We start from the raw sequence: 24,422 nt of genomic DNA on the forward strand, positions 1-24,422 counted from the left end.
GTGTGCTGGTATAAAATTGCATATTAGCGACACAACGTATTTGTATATGAATTTGTCTCTTAGGTTTTGTATTATACTTTGAAATAACCGCAAATAGTAGGAAATACGCGCAAGTTAGAAAATGTACGGTGAAAATGACTGAGCTGCTTGTCCCATCAGTTTGCGAACATAAAGCCATTTTTAACTGCACCAAAGAGACATCCCCGGAAATTATAAATTATAGCTTACTATTTGATTTTAGGTTAGATATTCTAGTAGTTAATGAGCAATGAATGTGAAAATAAAAATATATGCTGTAAAGTTAAACTTTAAACTGTATCTAACCCATAAACAAGGAATATCCACGGTGTTGGCCATTTAATTCTTAGTTTAAATGGAAGTTTAATTTAAGGTGGTCTGTATTAAGTAGCTCCCTTCACTAAAATGGTAAGTTATGGAATATAAGGATTTGTTTTTCACCACAGCTAATTGAGTAGGTTCTAGGTAGACGCTTAAAATGAATCCATGGGAATGAGTTCCCTTATAGAAATGTTACTTGCTGACTTCACACACTCTCTCACCTCGGATGGATGTACACAGGGCAAGTCATCTAACCTCTGTTGGACCTGAATTCATCAGACATTTTAAATAGTTATATTTTCTTTTGCTTCTTAAGAATGTATTTTACTTCAAGACCTTCATATTGAATTGTCCTTTTGTAAGATCTAATAATCAAAATACTCAATTATTTTGTCTAGTTTAAAGGGTAATAAAGAGAAGACTAAAATCTTACTTTCAACTGTAGAACAGAAAAATTACCAAGAAAACATGCAAATATTCTCTCTAATTTGTGGTCAATAAGTACATTAAAGTACATGAGACATTTATTGGTAATGTAGATGATTTAAAGTGGTGTTTTTCACAGAAATCATAGGTTTCTCTTTCATGTTTTAAAAAAGCATACTGTGCTTATCATTCATGGAGCAAGTTGCTTAGTTTAAATTATCTCCAAAATTGGGATGAGTGTATGGAGTGGAGATAAAACAAACTTTTTTTTTAAGGCATTGAGATGTTTTCATATATATCAGAAACACGAGGATCTGCTATGTGTCAGGCCTGTTCTCTTTAAGAAGGAAATGTTCATGCATTTGTTAGTAGAGTGGGTGCAGTGGTGAAGTTAGATACAGTTGAAGTTCTCTCATGGTGTAAAACAGTCTTATCAGCACTTGAGTCATTTTGAAAATCTGTTCTTCAGATCTGAATTACATGAAAGATTTCACTGTGGTTTTGAATAGTGCTTAAAAGAAGCAAAGTTCATTAGGGATTGAAATTGATCAGAAGTGGTTTGATGCAAGTGTATGTTTGATAATGACTATAAAATCTGAAAGCCAATTGTTGATACTAATAAAAAGGTCGCATAATTCCCTCCCATAAAACTAAAATGACTAAAGCATTACCTCAGCAGAATATTAAAATGACATGTCATAATTATCTCCTCTAGAAATTTTTTAACATCAGATTACATTTTTTATTGACTATTAAAATATCTCAAAGATTAAATTTCCTAGGTTTTTCTCAGTTTTAAAATATGTTTATAATACTTACATTATTGGTAAGTTAGAATAGAGAGAAAGGAGATCTTTTGATTATACAGGTGTTTATTGATAACAAAGACTTTCAGCAGTTAAATATCTGCATTTAATATTATTTTGTTACTGTAGTTTGTTTAGACAAGAAATTTAAAAATACACGAGTCTCAGTCAATTGTAAAATTGGCTTTTGAGAATAGAAAATAGAAACATGTTTTCCAGACAAAAATAACAAAGAAATTGAGTGAATAAATATGTTATTCACCGTTAAACAAGAAAGCTAAACAAAGCAATAGTTTATCTCTTACCACATGGAGTTTAAATAGAAAAATACCTTGAATAAACCTTGATATTCTTTCCATTTTGTGAGATAGCTGATGCTTTTCAGCATCTACTTAAAGAATTATAGTATTTTCTTCATCTGTTAGTTAGGATGAATACTAATAGCATAGATCATTGCTACAAAGCCACACTGAGACAGTGCTCTGAAGCACTGGTCTCAGTATAAGTACAGACTCTTCACTTTTATGGGTGCCTCACCACACCTACATGTGAATTGAGGGATAAGGATTAACCATGTGAGTCACCACAAATTGTTTTTCTCGTTTAACCTCTTATTTAAGAGTTTCATTTTTCCATAGTTCTTTTTAATCTCTACTTATGTGTGACTTCACAATTTTTGGAAATTTTTAGTACAGAGGAAATTGTGTCCGTGCTTTTATTGTTGTATTAGGCTATTTTATTGTTGTACCTATGCTATTTTGTATAGAAGATAGTTTTATTACTGTCTTAGCTCAAAACTCACCTAGTTTTCTAGCAGTAAGTTAAGGCCATCTTTTTTCCTTGATGACACAGAATTCACGAGAGTTTAAAGGTTCTATACAGTACTGAATTTATATTAAAAAGGCACTGACAGCTTTCCTTATTATACTATTTTCTGAATCAGTAGAGGCATTGTAGGTATTTGGAGGTGCATTACATACTATTTTATTGAATAGGAATATATATCATCAATATGATAAAATAAACAATTTAAACTTTTCAACTGCAGTAACACTAAGGAACTTCAAATTGTAACGAAAATACAACCCAAACCCCTTACCTGGCCTATAGGGACATATGGAATGTGGACCCTGTTTGCATCTACAGCTGTATCTCCCTGGTCCCTCTACTCCCTTCCTCCTGTGTTTTAATCACTCATACCTTCGGGGAGTTGCTGGATCATACCAGCAACCATTCTGCTATTGGGTCTCTGCCTTGGCTCTTTCCTTTGCCTAAAACACTCCTTGCCCAGCTCCTACTTTGACTCATTCTTGCTTTTTCTTTAGGTCTCACTTTAAATGTCACCTTCTTAGAAATGCTTTTCTTGAGTAACTACCCTCCTCCTCAGAGTCCATCAGTCTGTAACCTCAGTGCCCTGTTTATCTACTCCAGAGGTACTTTTTAAAGAACTTCGTTACCATTTTGTGACTTGTTTATTATGTTGTATGCCACCTCCGCCACTGGAATGTCAGTCTCTTGAGGACAGGCCTCATGCCTGTTGTGTTCACTATCTTATCCTTTGTACCTAACAGGATGCTCAATTTAACTGTGTTGAGTGAACTGCAGGTAATTAAGTTACCTATAAGTATAATTTAGCTACATTAATTATTTATTTATATAATATGCTTAATTGTATGATTATGTGTTTAAATCTTTTTCTTCCTAAGAATGGAAAAGTTCCACAAGGGGTGTGTGTGTGTGTGCGCGCGCACGCGTGCACGCGTGCACACGTTTGAACACATTCCTATCTGCTCATTAAAGCAAATCTCCTAAACAGCTCTGTAGGCAGTACTTTGCCACTCTGTAGCCAATACTTTGCCAGTCTGTTATGTAAAAGTTACCTGTCTCAGGGCAAGTTCTAGAAAGTCCAAAAAATAAACAAGTCTAAAAATGTGTGTTTCTAGATAGATTCTTAAGGCAGCTGCTCAGTGTCCTAAGCTCTCCCTTTTCAAGTGTTCTTTCAGATATCTTGACTATTAGAAAGAAAGCTTTCATCAGATACTCACCAGGACCAACGGTCTTTAACCCATGCTATTCCGTCATTAGGAAGGGAAAATGCATCTGGGGCTGGGAGCAGTTAATTGGGACCAGGGGCCCAGAACTTGACTGTGGTGGAAACGGACAATTATGGCAGGAACTGAAGTTGAAACAGCATAAGGAAACAGGAGGCACAAAAACCACTCTAAAACTCAGAATTTCCTCAACTTGAAAGTTGTCAAACTATTTCTTTAAAAAGATGCTGTCATTTTGAATTTTTAACCAGTGTTTTTGTGTGTGTGTGTTCTGTAATTTTCACAAAGAGGTTCAAGGCTGTGAGGCATGAATATAAGTAATGAAGATGCATCAACAAGGGATTTGTGAGGAAAGCTGTGATTTGCCTGGCACATAGTGTCCGTCATCATATTAATAGCAGATTGTCTTTGTGTTGAAAAGCAGTTATTCCAACAATTACATCTTGTTGTGCCAACAATAATACGTAGGACTTAGTTTCCTGATTTTCAGATGGGGACTTAATTTTAAATATTAGTAATCCTATTAGTAAGGTGTTCTTAATTCCAAAATTTTTGGAAAAATTGAAGAAGCTTTTAAGCCACAGTAACATTGATTTGAGGAGCTGCTTGATTTTTCCAACAGATAATTTGACCTTTTCTTAATAACTGTTAATTTTAGCACACTGATTTTTCAAAAGCACTTAACTGCTAACAGAAGAGGAAAAAGTTGCTTTGCCTGTACATGGCACTTACATTTTTAACTTGCCTAGAGGTAATAAGGATGATTGAAAATCTATTTAGATTTTTTATTGCTATACAAAAATTTTAAGTATTTTCTAATATTTCCCTTTGGTATAGAATCAGAGTAGCAACTAAATTTAATGTCTAATAGTAGTTTTAATGTAACATTGGAAGTAAAGTAGCTTATTTGGTCAGCTTAGTTTCTTCTCTTTTTTTGTATGTTTGATAATTATGCTCTAAAACATAATTTCAATAAGAACTTTGCAAGTTTTTTTTTTTTTTTAATATATCTTTCTGCTATAAAGTTACTTCTTAGCCAAAGATAGTTGAAGAATATAGATTTGGATACATGCCATTCTTACGAAGGAAGAGAAAGAACTGACTTTCATATACAATACTGATCATGAAAAAGTTATTAGATTTTATGAAGACTTCTAGTAAAATTAAAGATGATCATTTTTATAAGTCCTTTTTGTTTTGAAAGCTTTGAGTTGTGAGACTTGAACTGACTCATTTCACTAGAATTTGTTACTGAACATGGTTGTTTCTGTTTCTGTTAGGCGTTTAGATGCCAACCATATTACCTCAGTCCCCGAGGACAGTTTTGAAGGACTTGTTCAGTTACGGCATCTGTGGCTGGATGACAACAGCTTGACAGAGGTGCCCGTGCACCCCCTCAGCAATCTGCCCACCCTACAGGCACTGACCCTGGCTCTCAATAAGATCTCAAGCATCCCTGACTTTGCATTTACCAACCTTTCAAGCCTGGTAGTTCTGTAAGTATCTAACCCTTTTAATTCCATATATTTGTGTTAATTGGGGTGCAAAAACAGGCTTCTTCTGACAGATTATTATCAAAGCACCTCGCTGAATATGCTCCTGAATAGTTAGTGCTTGAGGGAGCTGCTTTTGTACAAGATTAAACAGAATGGGAGAATTTAAAAAATTAATAGCTGGTGATAATTGTTTAATCTCCCTAAGATAAATGACCAGTTGTAATCATGAGAATAAATTAGGTCATTCAGCACACATTCATACAGCTTTTACTTGTGTCCCAGCAGCATATTCAATGTTAAAAGAAGGGAAATCATTTCAAGGTGGCCATAGAAGTTAGTCCCAGGGATGTTTCGTGTTTTCCACTTGTTCAGAGAGTATGGGATGCAGTGCTTTTTAAATCTTCCAAGACATAACAAAGTAGCACTTCTTTTTAAATCTGTTAGAGATCTCACTGGTGTAAACTACACTTCCTCCACACTGTTACCCTCATGTCCTCAGTAGGAGAGCTCATCAAATTTTGCCTCATATAATTAAGAGCTAATCAAAACTTTATTTTGATGAGTAAATATTAAATAATCTTCCATGTACATACCACATTTCCATTAGAGATAATCTCTCTTTCCATGGGGTATTCTATGTTTAGTGAGTCTATGCAGTGTACATAGCAAGAGATAACTACCCAATGCCACTTGTTTTCTGTGGTCAACTGTTGATATGTTTAGCTACATCATTCCTTTATACACCAATTCAGACATATAAAACAACGATAATAGTTGCCAATGGGAAATTGAAAAGTCATTTTATGCTTTTTTTTCCTCCATAGGCATCTTCATAACAATAAAATTAAAAGCCTGAGTCAACACTGTTTTGATGGACTAGATAACCTGGAGACCTTGTAAGTATATTCATATTTTAGGCACCTGCATTGTGATATTGAAAGTGCAGTTTTGTACTCCATTACAGAAAAAGAAAAAAATGTTGGCCTTGAGTTCAGCTTCTTATTCACTTTGATACTTGACTAAATTCTTGCTATCAAATAACCCAATTATGAATACTAGTCTAAGTCCATGGCTAAAAATGGCAAAGGATGAATTGCATATTTCCCCCCAAAGAATGCACATTCAAAACAGCTCAATCTACACATTCAAAACAGCTCAATCTACAAAGATGTATACCTTTCCAGAAATGTTGGTTTTGTTAAATGTATGACAGTTTTGGAAGTTAGAAATTTCTAAAATGAATTCTGGATAGTTTTGTTTTTTTCTATGACCTCAGTTGCCTTCTAATTGTTAACACTGGGTTTGAATACTATATCTGCTTTTACATGTAACAAACGGAGATTTTATATTTTGCTGTGATACTTTTGTTGTTGTTTCCACTAGCTAAAGTGTTTGAGACCTCTGGCTGTTTCAACTGTACATTGCACCACTATATAAGTAAAAGGCATTGTGCAGCTGTGTATAATTGAGAGAAGGATCTTTATTTTTGTTCTTTTAGCCTATATTAGTTGCCTTTATTGCCTTTATTCAAAGATAATGTAATGATTGCTGTTGTGATGAGTAAATGATTCAGAGAAGGTCTCAATTACATGGGTGAGTAAAACCTGATTGGAATGCTCAGGGTTTGTAGTATTTTATTTGATGAATTTTCTGGTTAACTGTCAATTAATGAGAAGTCTTAAAACCTTTTAGGACTCTATTAATTCACTTTCCTATCTAAATTAGAGGATAGGAAACTTCAATGGATATATGAAAGTTGAAAATCTTGTAGAAGGTAGTTCCAAACTCAGATCTCCTTTGCTAAGTGTGTGAGTTTCAGTGTTATAAATAAAAGATTGAAGAGGTTTCCTAATCCTAGGCTGTGTACACTATTTCAATTATGTTAAAATTAAACCTCTTCCCAGTTAAATTTTTATTTGCCATTTTTTTCTTCTATGTTACAAAAAGGAAAAGGAAAACAAAATAGGTCTCAAAGGAGCTGAGCTTTTTAAATTTTACTTTCATTCTGAAGTCAATCATGCTAATCATATGCCAATGTGCTCTTTATGTTAAAAGAAATTAAACTTTAAACACTCTCAGAACTAAGACTTTTTTAGTGCAGATCACTATGGCTTATCTGTCCCCTAACTAATATAAAATTCCCAGTAATTCATAACCTATATGAGGACAACAGTTGTGTGAATCTACCCTTGTCGTTCTGATTATTCTTTTTTTCGAGACGGAGTCTTGCTTTGTCACCAGGCTACAGTGCAGTGGCATGATCTCGGCTTATTGCAACCTCTGCCTCCCAGGTTCAAGAGATTCTCTGTCTCAGCTTCCTAAGTAGCTGGGACTACAGGCACGTGCCGCCATGCCCTGCTAATTTTGGTATTTTTAGTAGAGACGGGGTTTCACCATGTTGGCCAAGATGGTCTCAATTTCTTGACCTCATGATCTGCCCGCCTCAGCCTCCCAAAGTGTTGGGATTACAGGCGTGAGCCACTGCGCCTAGCCTCCTTCTGATTATTCTTATCTCAGGTCATCATGCTGATGGTGGAACTGAGTTCAGCTGCTCTTATACCAGAATTTCAGGAAGCCACTGTGAACTCCAAATGGAAACTTCAGTTTCATGCTGTCATTTACAAATGGATATTCAATGAATTATTTTCTATAATGAATTTTCAGAGAAATACCATTCAGATGGTTTATGTATTTAATGCATCAGTAATACATGATTCTGAAAATTCTTTGAACTTGTAAGTTTGTTGACCTAAAAACATCATGGAAGAAGAATGATTTATCTCTGTTCAGTATTGTAAGAAAAGGTGTAAATTCAGTTAAACTCCTACATGGTTTTGGTTTTGAATGATGATATGGTTGGTAAAGAAAGATTACCATACAGAGGATGTGATTAAAAAATATATATCTGTAACAAAATGCCTTATGAATTATGACCACTATTTAATATTTTGATATATTTTCACCCATTTTTTTTCCTAGAGACTTGAATTATAATAACTTGGGGGAATTTCCTCAGGCTATTAAAGCCCTTCCTAGCCTAAAAGAGCTGTGAGTATTGCTTCATTCTCTTTATGTCTTCATATCCCTGAAACTCACCATTTAATGTTCCGACAATGAGATTTTAGCACATCTTGTTCCGTTGCATATAATTGTAATACATGCACACAAACACACAAATAATCGTACAATTGGATTGTGTTCGATGGCACAGACAATTTTGAGTATAGATCGCTGTATAGGGTTAGATGCTGGTAAAACAAGAAGGCCTGATATACAGTGTCTGCCTTTAAGGAGCTTGCAGTCTTAGTCTCACTGGGGAAACTGATCATGTTAAGACAGCTGTTTCTAGGTAGAAATAAATGCTGAATGAATAGGATAAATAAATCATTCCAGAAGAATACCTAATTGAAGTTTGGAGTTACTGCAGAAAGCATCACCAAAGGGAAGGAGTTTGACTGAACTTGAAAGAATAAAAATATTTAAACACAGGAATGAGGGAGCATTTTTGTTTTTATTTCTTTCTTTCTTTTTGTTTGTTTGTTTGTTTGTTTTGAGACAGGGTCTCACTCTGTCGCCTAGGCTGGGGTGCCACGGTGCAGTGGCGTGATCACAGCTCACTGCAGCCTTGACCTCCCAGGCTCAGGTGATCCTCCCACCTTAGCTTCCTGGATAGCTGGGACTGCAGGCATGCACCACCACGCCCAGCTAATTTTTAAATTTTTTCTAGAGATAGGATTTCATCATGTTGCCCAGGCTGGTCTCAAACTCCTGGGCTCAAGTGATCCCCTCAGAGTGCTGGGATTACAGGCATGAGTCACTGTGCCCAGCCTGAGGGAACATTTTGGACGTTGGGTTTGTCATGGGTAGAGATAGTGACTGTATATGGCACAACAGGGACTGTGTGTCATGAGCTAGTTAATGGTTAACATTCTAAGATGCATTGCCAAGAGACTAAATACAGGCTACAGTGAGAGAGATTTGGAGGTTAGAACACCTGTTTCTCATAGTCTAAAGCTTTTTTCTATGATGAAGCAACAGATAAATGCATATGAGGGATCTGATAGATACCAGGCTAAGCAGTGGGTTAAAAAAGAATTAGGTATGATACTGAAAAAGATTAGATAAAATTAAAATTTGAGATTTCCTATGTTTTTGAAAATTTTCATGTAGTCATTATCAGTTGTATTTTATATAATGCTGAATTGCAGTAGATACTTGGATTTTATTTCACAAGAGGCTAATGCATTTCAAAATACTTTTCTCCTATCTTTCTAGAGGATTTCATAGTAATTCTATTTCTGTTATTCCTGATGGAGCATTTGATGGTAACCCACTCTTAAGAACTATGTAAGTATTTTTGAAAGTTTCTTTTAACGTATAATTATGTGAAGCTATGTCTTTACAATGCCAAACATCCAGATAAAGAATGAAAATTCAGACTTTTAGATATATGTACATTGTGAACATAGATTTAATATTAGATTGCTTGTGAACATATGAACATGTTACTTTTTTTGGGTATTTTCACAGACATTTGTATGATAATCCTCTATCTTATGTGGGGAACTCAGCATTTCGCAATTTATCTGATCTTCATTCCCTGTAAGTATGTGAATTTAAAAACAAACCTGGATATTTATACAGTTGTTTTAGTGGAAAACAATAATTTGTTACTGGAACTCCAGAAAACAAAATCTTTAAAATTTTTTTCTCCCTTGGGCAGAATTTATAATGGTTCTTATTTTTGTGAATACTTGGCCACATTATCACACTTTCAAGTACATTCAAGAGATGAAACTAGTTTTATTTTTAGTTATAGTTGCACTGTAATTTTAAACTGTTTAAAAGATAAAACATGAAAAAAATTAAAATTACTTTGTCTTTCTCAATTTTTTAAAGAGTCATTCGTGGTGCAAGCATGGTGCAGCAGTTCCCCAATCTTACAGGAACCGCCCACCTGGAAAGTCTGTAAGTATGGCCCTTTGAAGAGGGCTTGTATAAAGATAACACTACTGGACTGCTAGCAGGGTGCCAGGGTCTGTTAGTGACAGTTTATGTTGATTCCTTCAGTTTCCCTTTGTACATTTCATGCATGGAAAAGAATATATTGGGTTTGGGGTCAGTGAGCTTAGACAGAGTAGAGCTGATTATGTGGATAAGATCTGAGAAGTTCACAGAAAATACAAAGCAGCAATGAAGTGGCAAATTAGAAGCAGTGCTTTCAGAATTTAGAAGTGGGAGCAATCGATGTAGACTATCACAGAAGGTTTCACGAAGGAGGTGGAATGTTTGAATACTGTCAGGTTTCCCAGAGCTGACTCTTTTATTTAAGGCAGGATTAGTAAAACTGGAAATACCAAAAGTATTCTCAGAGATGGCATATAGATGAGCAAATATAGCTAGAATTACATGTTTATAATAGGATGGGGGTGGTATGGAGACATCGGAGAATTGTTTGTGATTAGACTTTACAATGACAGGCCTTGAACATTGGACATTTGGTTGTGGCAGTTTCCCAGTGAGTGGTCTGTGCATGGGTTTACAGGTGCGCTTAAGATCTTGATGACCTCAGCCCTTCAGACAGTCAGGTGGGGCCTGAGGCAGTTAGGGCCTCTAGCCACAGGAGTCTTACTTCAGCGTGCCATTTAAATGTTACAATGGTCACATGTGACAAGATTTTTTTTAAAAAGAACTTGGGAAGCACTGAGGTAAGGAGTTTAAACTTGACTCTTAAGGCAGTTGGAGATGTTGAGAATGTTCGAGCAGGTAATGTGAGGAGGGTAAGGAGAAAGAGACTAGAGATGGGGAGAACAGTGAGGCAGCCGTGGGAATAGTCCGCCTGACCAGATGAACACACTGAATTATGAGAGCTCCAGATCTTTAATCCATCACTGGATTTGCACCAGGACAAATAGTGTGGTCTGTCTGAGATTCCTCCATCCCTCTCTGCCTCACTTCACTCTTTTTCTGAAAGAATTAGATGCTAGAAACACAACAGAGGAAAAAATAACAGGAACTGGTGATAGACTAGAGAAGGGAGAGGAATAAGAGAACATTTGCAAATGCTGACCCAGGTTGACTGAAAGACAAGACAGAAACAAGGTTTGGGGGCAGAATGCAAGTTGGTTTCAAAGGTCTTGGGTGTAAGAAGGTGACAACTTGCAATTAACTGTGATCAGACTGTGTGACTGTAGATTAGTGTTTTCCTCCTGGTCCATGTGGAGAATCAAGCCCGTCATCTGGACAATATCAGCATCTAATGTCACAAGTGTTTTTGAGTTCCTGTGGACATGATATCACATTGGGGTTCAGTTCACTTTCCTGCATGTCTAACTTTATGGAATAATTAGGCCATGGGATGTATAGAATCTAGTCCATATGTAAATATGTGAGCACTTTTTTTCTATCATTTTTCTATATGGGAATAAATTTTGCTTACTATTCTTGAGTTGAATTATTACATGAATAATGTTTTTCCACAGGACTTTGACAGGTACAAAGATAAGCAGCATACCTAATAATTTGTGTCAAGAACAAAAGATGCTTAGGACTTTGTAAGTTGGATTCTTCTTCCTTTCCCCTCATACCTTTTGTTTGTATAGTCACACATGTTTATTTTTAAGGATCTACTTTCCATAAGGTGGTTTTGAGGTATAATTACTACTTAGTTGTTCCCTTTCTGTAAAGGAGCAGATATTTGAGTCATCTCCATGGTGGGCAATATGCATTTGAATTAGGTTTTAGGATTATGAATATATCATATACTTGTGACTTTATTTGAACAAAGTAAAACCAAGCTAGGTTCTTTCTTAATTTTTTCTCATCCTGACTCTTTGTCTTTATTCTAGTTTGTCCAGGGCTGTATCTCCTCATATTCTCCTCTCCGTCATCTGCAACCTAAGCAGAGCCTAAATCTTTATTCAATCAGGAATGAACTAAAGCTTGTAGCTTTCCGAAAACTTTAGGCTGACCTAGAAACTAAAAGTAAATAAAGGATGTAAAAATGTCACCAGAATAAACAATTAAGTTATTAAGTTGTTAATAAGTATTCAGTGGTGGGAGATAGTAACAAGATAAATGACTGATTGATTAAGCAAGTAAAGTCACACATCCACTTGACAATAGGAATACATTCTAAGAAATGTGTCATGGGGCAATTTTGTCATTGTGTGAAAATCATAGAGTATGCTTACACAAACCTTGGTGGTTTCTTCTACATACCTGGGCTATATATAATCTGTTGCTTCTAGCCTACAAACCTGTATAGCATAATACTGTACTGAATACTGTAGGCAATTGTAACACAATGGTAAATATTTGTATGTCTAAACATAGAAAAGTTGGAGCAGAAATATGGTATTATACTCTTATGGGACCATATCATTGTATATGGTGTCTGTTATTGACCAAAACTGTTATGTAGGTCATGACTATAATTTAGTGATGTAGTGGTGTATCAAACACAATGATCACTGTTGAGGAAAAACTGCAGTGGGACTGAAAGTTAAATAGTTCTGGTGTTTGATGTAATATAAATGTTTTTTAAAATGTTGATAAGCATACCATTTCTCTTAGAGCTTTTCAATAAAAGAACATATAAGTGATTTATGGGATAAACAATATTGAAAAAATACAAATTTTTAAACTGTATAAATACAAATTTTAAAAAATGTAGCTTTACCAACAAATTTTATATGTTTTCTATATTTTTCTATATTTACATATTTAATTTTATATATTTATGTTATATACTTTATATATATACTTTATATAAATGTATTTTTACATATTTTATAGTGTCTATGCTCAAAAATATATTCTTGAACTTTCATCAGTCTTAGGCTTATTGTATCACAGAGGTATTTGAAAAGTTGACAAGTCTTAGGAAAAAATAATTGCTTTTCTTATTCAGGCATACCTCTTTATTAGTTATCTTAACTCTGCTTTCAATGCTTCTGAGTACCACTCTTTTAATATAATATTCTGATAACATAGCATTAATTTGTTAATTTCCGTTGTTTTAAGGGACTTGTCTTACAACAATATAAGAGACCTTCCAAGTTTTAATGGTTGCCATGCTCTGGAAGAAATGTGAGTTGGTCTTTGACTTACTCCTTTTGCTGTGGTATATTGTTAGTTTGTTGAGCATTTCCTATTTTTAATAGATGGCTTTAATAGTAAGAAATTAGAAATTCCTGTAATCAGATGTTCCCATACATAACATGTCAAATTGAACCAGATGTATTCATGCAACCAGCATGTATTAGGCACTTACCTATCAGGCATCCCATGAAACACTATGCGGGGGAAGTTGGTGTTTTTTAAAAGAAATAGAAAATGAAAACTTGTCCAGCTATTGAGGGAAACCAGACATGAATGCCAGTTCCCATCATATCCTGTGTTGGACAGTACCGGTGGAAGTTGGCTGGGAGACAGGAAGAGGGAGGCATTAATTCTCCCATTTTCACTCTATTTAGTCCTGTAACTTTATTCCTATGGTATTTGTCATAGTTGTGTTGTCTTTGTTCCTTTTCTCCCTGCATCATCTTCCTTCTCTTATGCCTGAGTGGGGTTGATGGGGGAGTTTAGATAGCATACCAATTAATTCCCAGTACAATATGGGATGAAATACCAATTAATCTCTTTCATTTTATAGATGAGAAAAGGGCAGTTCTCTTTCAACAAGATCACTGTTACATAAGAATAGTTATTTAAACTTAGAAAAAACTCAACTAAGAAATGTTATAATGTTATTTTTCAAAATAGAGCATAACTTTTTTCTCTATCTCTTTCTCTTTCCTCCTCCTCCTGCTCTCTTCTTCGTCTTTGTCTTCATCTTCATCTGCTTTCTTCTTTTTTTCTTTAGTTCTTTACAGCGTAATCAGATCTACCAAATAAAGGAAGGCACCTTTCAAGGCCTGATATCCCTAAGGATTCTGTAAGTTTGTCTATGATTATTAAAGACAATAAGTTTTTTCCAAACTATGTTAGTATGTTGTTATGATTTCCATGTTACTAGATATACTTAAAGATATAATTTTAATTTCAGCCTGAACAACATGGTGAAACCCTATCTACTTAATATAAAAAATTAGCCAGGCGTGGTGGTGAATGCCTGTAATCCCAGTTACTTGGGAGGCTGAGGCAGGAGAATCGCTTGAACCCTGGAGGCAGAGGTTGCAGTGAGCTGAGATTGCGCCATTGCACTCCAGCCTGGACAAGAAGAGTGAACTCCGCCTCAAAAAAAAAAAAAAAGATATATATAAATATAATTTGTGTTCAGTAAATATTATTTTTAGACTTTTCCTAAAATATTATTTTACGCATTGCAAGATTTTTAGACTTGCAACTTTATAAATAATCTACTTTCATTATTTTTTACTTTAGCTAATTGTTCATTGGCAAATAGAAAAATGTGTAATGTGTATAACTGAAGTGATGTAGCTTGTTTGTTTTCAAGTTATAATAGTGAGGTTTGCCAATTCCTTAGGGCAAGGGTAGGCCGACTACAGCCTGTGGACCAAATCCAGTCTGCTTCCTGGCTCATCAATTAAGTTTAATTGAACACTGCCAGGTCTTTATTATTAAAGTGCTGTCTAAAGCTGCTCTCACCCCACTATAGCAGAATGGGGTAGTTGCAGCAGAGAGTATATGACCCACAAAGGTGAAAATATTTACTATCTGGCCCTCTACAGAAGAAGTTTGCTGACCCCTGCACTGGAGTATCTGTCATGGCAAATAGAGTTCATAAGCCACAGAAGCACTTATTTAAAAAATCATTTGTATTTGACTACATATTTGTTCCGGGTACTCTCATAAGTACTTGGGAATATAGAGGTGACTGAGACAAAGCTTGCCACTCATTATATTCCTAGAACTTTAGTGCAGAAACATAGTACACTAAATTAGTGAACATTTTTCTTTTTTTTTGAGACAGGGTCTCTCACTCTGTCACTCAGGCTAGAATGCAATGGTGTAATCACAGCTCACTGCAGCCTCCAACTCCTGAGCTCAAGCAATCCTCCTGCCTCAACCTCCTGAATAGCTGAGGGACTACAGGTGCACACCACAATGTCAGCTAATTTTTTTCTTTTCTTTTTTTCCTTTCTTTTTTTTTTTTTTTTTTTTTTGTAGAGATGGGGTCTCCCTATGTTGCCCAGGCTTGTCTCAAACTCCTGGGCTCAAGTGATCCACCCACCTTGGCCTCCCAAAGTTGTTTGGATTACAGGTGTGAGCTACCTTGCCCAGCACAACATTTTTCTATTATAGAAAAAGTTTGAAAAATTGACAGTGAAGTGAAATTACGTGTATTGAATATGGTTTTTTAGTATATCCCCTTTAAGAAATATGACACACACTCTACTAGAAAATATTTAATTGGTAGTTGGGTTGCTGGATCATCGCAAGTCGTAGACTAACTTTCTGGAAGCCTGGGCAGTCATAGGGAAGAAGACTGGCTCCTAGTTGCCATCACTTCTAGAACACTGATAAGTGACAGAAGCTGGTCTTTTCGTAATTTGGAACCAAGTGTGTTGAGTTTCCTTGTTATCTATGAAATGTGTCTCAGAATGAATTTATTCAGTGTTTAAATTTCCTTTAAGGTTCAGTGTAAGTGTGTTTGTAGATTATTTGTTTTATTAATTCTATAATATCAGAATTTCTCAGGGTATGTTCCTGAACACGGAGCTGGCTCTACTGTTGATGCAATGTTTATTTCCTGCTTAGGAAAAGAAGGGTATCTGCAGCCCTCCTGGAATGCTCTTGTTTGCATATTGATTGTTTGTCTTCTCTCAGGGCCTTATCAATAACCTTTGAGAAGGCAAATAATATGAAGTCTGTTTTTATTTTCAGCTTTTTCAGAAACTGGGCTTTTCCTCACTGAGTTAGCAGTACCAAAGGTTATATCATATCATTTATATTTTTGAATTGGTATCAGAATGATAAAGTGGGAGAATTCACAACTGTTTTGAAACAGATGCCAGCTAGAATTACTGCTGTACGGAACATATTCCAAGAAATACATTGTTGTGAAGGAGAGGCATTCAACATAAACATGAAAAAAATATTGCTGGGCGAGATTGAAGATATTTGTTATCTTATCAGCAATATTGTGTTACTGCCTCTAATTCTAAAGTATAGTCTAAGTGGCATTTTGAGTGTTTATTTGAAAGATTAACATGTTACTCTTATAATTGCAGAGATCTGAGTAGAAACCTGATACATGAAATTCACAGTAAAGCTTTTGCCACACTTGGGCCAATAACTAACCTGTAAGTAGATGATTACACAATAATATCATGAAAGTAGTAACTAGTGCTGTAGAAACATCTGTTTTAACATTGTCAAATCAAAATATTTTTCTATTTAGTTATTCCCTTGTATAAATACTAAGCTGTATTTATAGTAAAATCTTCTCAAATGGCAAGATACATGCTAGAATTATCATTTTAGCACCCTACTTGAACTTCATCTTAGGGATCTAATATTCATGATGTTAATACATGTACGGATGTTTTCATGTGATTTCTATCTTGGGCATTAACTTGAAGTCTCATTCATATTTTAGAGATGTAAGTTTCAATGAATTAACTTCCTTTCCTACGGAAGGCCTGAATGGGCTAAATCAACTGAAACTTGTGGGCAACTTCAAGCTGAAAGAAGCCTTAGCAGCGAAAGACTTTGTTAACCTCAGGTGTGTTTTGTTTATTTTTCTTTTTTGTTGAAGTTATGGTAGGCTCCAAAATTATAGAGTGTCCTGGTTTTTTGTTGTGGTTCTCAGATTTAATGATAGGCTATAATTTAAGGGTATTTTCTTTTCTACCTCAATCTTTGCAAATTTGGTAAAAAATAGAATATGAACATTATTCCATAGTTTTTAAGAACGTGAACTGGAGCCCTTGATGGGGGCTATTAGAATGGTTTTTTAATACAGTGGACTTTTCATTAGCAATAAGATGGCAGAAACCATGTAAATGTGAGCCTGCAGAAAACGGATACAATGCTATAGTACTTCATGAAAATTTTAGAGTTATGGGGGACTACATTAAATATAATAGAGGGAGAATATTGTTAGGAGGCCGAGCATGGTGGCTCACACCTGTAATCCCAGCACTTTGGGGAAGGCCAAGGTGGGCGGATCACTTGACACCAGGAGTTCAAGACCAGCCTGGGCAACATGCTGAGACCCTGTCTGTACAAAAAGTACAAAACTTAGCTGGATGTGGTGGCACGTGCCTGTAGTCCCAGCTACTCAGGGGGCTGAAATGGGAGGATCACTTGAGCCTGGGAGTTCTAGGCTCCACTGAGCTGTGATTGCACCATTACACTGTAGCCTGGGTGACAAGAGCAAGACCTTGTCTCTAAAAAAAGAGAGAGAATATTATTGTTGCAGAAGAAAATAAATATTTTCATTACATTTATTTAAACAAAGTAAATGTATTTAATGGTATAAATTCACAAATGACCTGGGGCATTAATTTTAAGTGAAACTATCAGTTTCATATGATAAATTGAGCATAGTTAATACATTTATAAAAGGAGTCATAAGATATTACTTTAAATTGCAGTACTGCTGTTAAATTTTAAACAGTTTGATTTACATCCAACTGTTAAGAGAGATCTTATAGAAAGGGAGAAAGTCTCGGTGTCATCTGATATCAGAGCTGTTTTCACAGATAAGGAAACTGAAGCCCAGAGAGGATGAATGACCAGCGTAAAGCACATGGCAGATCTTTCTGACTCCTAGGCTGGGATTCTCAAAGTTTAAAATACTTTTACAAAACAAAACTGTATCTGTGGAGTTGCTATTCAGTGTAGATTTTACAATTTTTTTTTCCAGGTCTTTATCAGTACCATATGCTTATCAGTGCTGTGCATTTTGGGGTTGTGACTCTTATGCAAATTTAAACACAGAAGATAACAGCCTCCAGGACCACAGTGTGGCACAGGAGAAAGGCAAGTGCATGAGTTTTGAAAAACAGAACACTCCTTTAAGGCATTGATTAAAGTTTCTGTTATTATAATCCCTTTGTGAATGATCAATAGGAAATCTGTGAGAAAAATGGCATTCTCTGGCCAGGCGCAATGGTTCATGCCTGTAATTTCAGCACTTAGGGAGGCCAAGACGGGAGGGTCATTTGAGCCTAAGAGTTCGAGACCAGCCTGGGCAACAAAGCAAGACTCTGTCTCTATAAAAAATTTTAAAACTAGCTGAGTATAGTGGCATGTGCCTGTATTTCCCACTACTTGGGAGGCTGAGGTGGGAGAATCCCTTGAGCGGAGCCCAGGAGTTCGAGGTTGCAGTGAGCTATGATTGTGCCATTGTATTCCAGACTGAGCAACAGAGCAAGACCTTGTCTCTAAGAAAAACCAAAACCAAAAAAAAATGGCATTCACTATGCTACCAGCATCTTCAATATGCTACTGAACCTTCTATAAGGAGAACTCACACTTATATACAGAGAAAATCGCAGGAAAATATGGTTCTTTTGAGTTGCGTAAGGTTTTAATTAAACATGCTTTGTGTTATATGTTTAGGTACTGCTGATGCAGCAAATGTCACAAGCACTGTTGAAAATGAAGAACATAGTCAAATAATTATCCATTGTACACCTTCAACAGGTATGCCCAGCCTTTTTCTTCACAGTTACTCATGTTAAACAAACATTAGGCAAGTATATCTAAATATCCTGGGTATAGATGTAATTTCTGTAATAGGGATGGTACTAGAGGATCCCGTGAAGCCTTCTGATTTGTGCTTTGTGTACCAACCAGCAGCTTAGGAATCTCTTGCAGAATCTCAGGCCCAGACCTACTGAATCAGAATCTGTATGTTAACAAGCTCCCCCAGGTGAGGGTTATACACATTAGAATTTCAGAGGCACTTTCTTAAGAAAGTGCTCCTTTAACTCTGGGACTAATTCTATCAGTTAGTAGTCTGTGAAGATTGTATGTGTGTACTTAATGTAGCCTTGCCTTTCCTTATTTCCCCTCATTTACGTCATTGAACTTTGTAGTTTTGGGAAAGTTATAAAACTGACACCACATATTTGGTCATGATTGTCATAGTCTGCCTAATCTACTAGAGAAGATGTATTTATAATTTTACTGTAAAAGGGAGGCTTAAATATTTTAGTTAAATTGTGTGCTACAAAATAGATTCCTTTGTTAGTATAATATCATAGGATCATCTGGACATTAATTTTATGACTCGGAATTATAAGTATTATGGATTCACTAGTGATTGCTGCAGAATCGTGAGCTTCTTAAAGGGTTGCATATGTATTTTATGAATACTTTCTTCTGTAGAGAATAAGCTTTAAGTTTACCAGATAAGTGACTGCGATTGGCAAGAATCATCTAAGTTTATGTAATTTATTTTATTATGTGTTAGTGTCTATACTAATTTTTAAAGGTTGGGGTGCAGCTTGCTTACTTGTCTCCCTGGAGTTCATGTGCCAGAGAATGTACATAAAGAACTGATGATCCAATGAGAAGGGAACAGGTTTCTTAAAGGGGAAGCTGGACTTGAACGTGAGGCATTTCCATTTCTTCCACCCCGAATCTAAACTTGGAGATTGGCCAGGAGGAAAGCTGGTCTGAGCTCATCTCCTTGGGCTGCCATGGAATGAAATGCAGGCCTGCCTCCCCCTACTCAGTTGTAGCAACACACAGACACGATGCGCTTGCTGCAGAAGCTGGAAGTGCTGGAAGTGGAGGAGAGCTGGGATCCTTCTGTTAGCACCAGAGGAGGCAGCAGGCTTCCAAAGACAGGGATTGGGTGGAGGCTGCTTCCCAGGCTTTTTTGGAGAAGTAACCTTTCTCACCCATAAAAGTGTTCTCAAAAGGTCTCCTGTTCTCTCAGATGGATGAGCTACCCCTCCTTCCATGAAGGATGAGTTTAGATAACAGAGATAAAGATGATAATGAGCTTTCTCTTAGCACTTCCTGAAGGGTTAGTAAAAAGGAAATTAAAATAAGAGTTTCTTACGTTATTTGGAAGTCAGATAAATGGTGCAGAACTGGCTTTTGAGGTCTGTGAATATCCTAACAATTTAAAATATTTTATTGGATATATGGTTTTCATGACAGTTCATATAACATGTTTTTTAGACAATTGTAATACAAAGTTTTCTTGTGTTTCATAGTCAAAATCTTGTTTCTCTTTTCTAATTTTTCAGTAAAACAGTTGTAATTCGTGTCATAACTAACATGTGAAAGTCAGTTACTGGAACATACAGTTCAGTGACTGAATGAGTTCTTGCAATGCTAGTTTGTATTATGTAGGATTTTATTGTACATAGCTTTGTATGAATAGTTAACATCACCGAGGTATAGTCCTAGCTATATTATCTTACTGAATGGCGTTTGTCAGGCCAATTAAATGATTTGAAATATCAGTTTCTCTGGATGAAAAATGGGGATAATTATACTATCTTAACCTGCTTCATCAGGTTGCTTTTGAAAGCCATAAGAAAATGTATAAAAAATATGTGAGGATATATCCATATACATACATGATTATAAAGTATATTGGGGCTAGAAAGGAAGAAGAAAAGGGAGCTAATGTTTATTGAAGTCTAACTGTATATCCAGCATCCTGCTTAGTTCCTTATGTGTATAATTTTACTTAAGCTGCATAAGTGTATGAAACAGGCATTATTATTCACAAGTGAGAAAATTAATACAGGTTAAAATTTATACAATTTTAAGTTGCTTTCTTAAGGTAAGAGTAGCAAGTTATGAACCATCTCATTCCAGACCCTCAGTTTATCAAATACCTCTTATGCCCTAGACTTTGTGCTATGTAAATTAGCTTAGATGCAAGAAAAAATGAAAAATTTCACCTAAATATCACTGTTTATCAAATATTTAATATAAAAGAAATATTTATAGCCTTATCAAATATTTAATAAAAGAAATTAAAGTCAGTGTATTTTAAAAATAGCCTGGTCCATGACCAGACTATCTTAGAAGTCGTAATCAGTTCAGTTTTGGTCAAGTAGAGAGCAGATTTAATTAGTCTATATCATTAGTTTTTCTATCAAGCCATATCATTTTCTAAATTGTTTTCTAAGTTATCTTTTGTTTCTCTCTCTCTCTCTCTGTGTTTTGTTTTAGGTGCTTTTAAGCCCTGTGAATATTTACTGGGAAGCTGGATGATTCGTCTTACTGTGTGGTTCATTTTCTTGGTTGCATTATTTTTCAACCTACTTGTTATTTTAACAACATTTGCATCTTGTACATCACTGCCTTCGTCCAAATTGTTTATAGGCTTGATTTCTGTGTCTAACTTATTCATGGGAATCTATACTGGCATCCTAACTTTTCTTGATGCTGTGTCCTGGGGCAGATTCGCTGAATTTGGCATTTGGTGGGAAACTGGCAGTGGCTGCAAAGTAGCTGGGTTTCTTGCAGTTTTCTCCTCAGAAAGTGCCATATTTTTATTAATGCTAGCAACTGTTGAAAGAAGCTTATCTGCAAAAGATGTAATGAAAAATGGGAAGAGCAATCATCTCAAACAGTTCCGGGTTGCTGCCCTTTTGGCTTTCCTAGGTGCTACAGTAGCAGGCTGTTTTCCCCTTTTCCACAGAGGGGAATATTCTGCATCACCCCTTTGTTTGCCATTTCCTACAGGTGAAACGCCGTCATTAGGATTCACTGTAACCTTAGTGCTATTAAACTCACTAGCATTTTTATTAATGGCCATTATCTACACTAAGCTATACTGCAACTTGGAAAAAGAGGACCTCTCAGAAAACTCACAATCTAGCATGATTAAGCATGTTGCTTGGCTAATCTTCACCAATTGCATCTTTTTCTGCCCTGTGGCATTTTTTTCATTTGCACCATTGATCACTGCAATCTCTATCAGCCCCGAAATAATGAAGTCTGTTACTCTGATATTTTTTCCATTGCCTGCTTGCCTAAATCCAGTCCTGTATGTTTTCTTCAACCCAAAGTTTAAAGAAGACTGGAAGTTACTGAAGCGACGTGTTACCAAGAAAAGTGGATCAGTTTCAGTTTCCATCAGTAGCCAAGGTGGTTGTCTGGAACAGGATTTCTATTACGACTGTGGCATGTACTCACATTTGCAGGGTAACCTGACTGTTTGCGACTGCTGCGAATCATTTCTTTTAACAAAGCCAGTATCATGCAAACACTTGATAAAATCACACAGCTGTCCTGCATTGGCAGTGGCTTCTTGCCAAAGACCGGAGGGCTATTGGTCCGACTGTGGCACACAGTCGGCCCACTCTGATTACGCAGATGAAGAAGATTCCTTTGTCTCAGACAGTTCTGACCAGGTGCAGGCCTGTGGACGAGCCTGCTTCTACCAGAGTAGAGGATTCCCTTTGGTGCGCTATGCTTACAATCTACCAAGAGTTAAAGACTGAACTACTATGTGTGTAACTGTTTCCCCCGCCAACCAAAATCAGTGTTTATAGAGTGAACCCTATTCTGATCTTTCATCTGGGAAGCACTTCTATAATCACTGCCTGGTGTCACTTAGAAGAAGGAGAGGTGGCAGTTTATTTCTCAAACCAGTCATTTTCAAAGAACAGGTGCCTAAATTATAAATTGGTGAAAAATGCAATGTCCAAGCAATGTATGGTCTGTTTGAAACAAATGCATGACTTGAAAAGGATCTTAGGTGTAGTATAGCAATATAATGTTAGGTTTTTCTGATCCGTAAGAAGCAAATTTATACCTATTTGTGAATTAAGCACAAGATAAAGAATAGCTGTTAATATTTTAAAAAAATATATTTTAAAATGTGATTTTCTATAACTGAAGAAAATATCTTGCTAATTTTACCTAATGTTTCATCATTAATCTCAGGACAACTTACTGCAGGGCCAAAAAAGGGACTGTCCCAGCTAGAACTGTGAGAGTATACATAGGTATTACCTTATTATGTTTTCAATTGCCATCCTTGACATAAGAGAATCATAAATTTTGTTTAAACAGTTTATAAATCTAAAACCTGAAGATGTTTTTAAAACAATATTAACAGCTGTTAGGTTAAAAAAAAAGCTGGACATTTGTTTTCAGTCATTATACATTGCTTTGGTCCAATCAGTAATATTTTCTTAAGTGTTTTGTGATTACACTACTAGGAAAAAAGTAAAAGACTAATTGCTGTGTGGGTTTAGTCGATTTGGCTAAACCACTAACTAATGTGGGGGTTTAATAGTATCTGAGGGATTTGGTGGCTCCATGTAACGTTCTCATTAATGAATACTTCCTAATATCATTGGCTCTACTGATATTTTCCAATTTGTTGGTATGTCACCTAGTAATAGTTTAGATTATATAGAAAGTAAACTGTGGTCAATACTGCATTTAATTAGAAGAATGGGGAGTAATTACGACACAAAGTACTTATGTTTATTTCTTAGTGAGCTGGATTATCTTGAACCTGTGCTATTATGTGGAAACTTCTATACATCTTCCCCATACTATTTTTTACAAAAGAGCCTATTCAATAGCTCAGAGGTTGAACTCTGGTTAAACGAGATAATGTGTTATTAATAAAAATAGAAGAAGAAGGAATAAAGCTTAGTCCTGTGTCTTCAAAAATTAAAAATTTTACTTGATTCCCATCTATGGGCTTTAGACCTATTACTGTGTGGAGTCTTAAAGTTATAATTGTTCAATATGTTTTTTGAACAGTGTGCTAAATCAGTAGCAAACCCACTGCCATATTAGTTATTCTGAATATACTAAAACAGTCCAGCTAGATTGCAGTTTAATAATTAAACTGTACATACTGTGCATATAATGAATTTTTATCTTATGTAAATTATTTTTAGAACACAAGTTGGGAAATGTGGCTTCTGTTCATTTCGTTTAATTAAAGCTACCTCCTAAACTATAGTGGCTGCCAGTAGCAGACTGTTAAATTGTGGTTTATATACTTTTTGCATTGTAAATAGTCTTTGTTGTACATTGTCAATGTAATAAAAACAGAATCTTTGTATATCAAAATCATGTAGTTTGTATAAAATGTGGGAAGGATTTATTTACAGTGTGTTGTAATTTTGTAAGGCCAACTATTTACAAGTTTTAAAAATTGCTATCATGTTTGTATATTTACACATCTGATAAATATTAAATCATAACTTGGTAAGAAACTCCTAATTAAAAGGTTTTTTCCAAAATTCAAGTTATTGAAAATTTTTCATTTTATTCATTTAAAATCTAGAATAACAGATATATAAAATGTGTTAATCTTTGTGCTATATGGTATGAAATACAATATGTACTCAGTGTTTTGAATTATTAAAGTTTTTAGAAAGCAA

The 24,422-nt window shown here is 35.5% G+C and overlaps 1 protein-coding gene across 2 annotated transcripts in view; it reads left to right on the plus strand.

The window, feature by feature from the left end:
- The window catches only part of LGR4 (leucine rich repeat containing G protein-coupled receptor 4), a 108,548-nt gene extending 84,126 nt beyond the window's left edge, over positions 1 to 24,422 (plus strand). For both annotated transcript variants that reach the window (XM_045371631.2, XM_045371632.2), the window contains 14 exons: positions 4,903 to 5,118; positions 5,943 to 6,014; positions 8,098 to 8,166; positions 9,394 to 9,465; positions 9,649 to 9,720; positions 10,018 to 10,086; positions 11,601 to 11,672; positions 13,144 to 13,209; positions 13,985 to 14,056; positions 16,317 to 16,388; positions 16,685 to 16,810; positions 17,957 to 18,072; positions 18,655 to 18,738; positions 21,238 to 24,422. In XM_045371631.2, coding sequence (XP_045227566.1) covers positions 4,903 to 5,118; positions 5,943 to 6,014; positions 8,098 to 8,166; positions 9,394 to 9,465; positions 9,649 to 9,720; positions 10,018 to 10,086; positions 11,601 to 11,672; positions 13,144 to 13,209; positions 13,985 to 14,056; positions 16,317 to 16,388; positions 16,685 to 16,810; positions 17,957 to 18,072; positions 18,655 to 18,738; positions 21,238 to 22,514 — 2,455 coding nt within the window. In that variant the 3' untranslated portion in view covers positions 22,515 to 24,422. The remainder of the gene's footprint in view (positions 1 to 4,902; positions 5,119 to 5,942; positions 6,015 to 8,097; positions 8,167 to 9,393; positions 9,466 to 9,648; positions 9,721 to 10,017; positions 10,087 to 11,600; positions 11,673 to 13,143; positions 13,210 to 13,984; positions 14,057 to 16,316; positions 16,389 to 16,684; positions 16,811 to 17,956; positions 18,073 to 18,654; positions 18,739 to 21,237) is intronic.

The sequence above is a fragment of the Macaca fascicularis genome, chromosome 14 (genome assembly GCF_037993035.2).
Source record: "Macaca fascicularis isolate 582-1 chromosome 14, T2T-MFA8v1.1".
Lineage (NCBI taxonomy): Eukaryota > Metazoa > Chordata > Mammalia > Primates > Cercopithecidae > Macaca > Macaca fascicularis.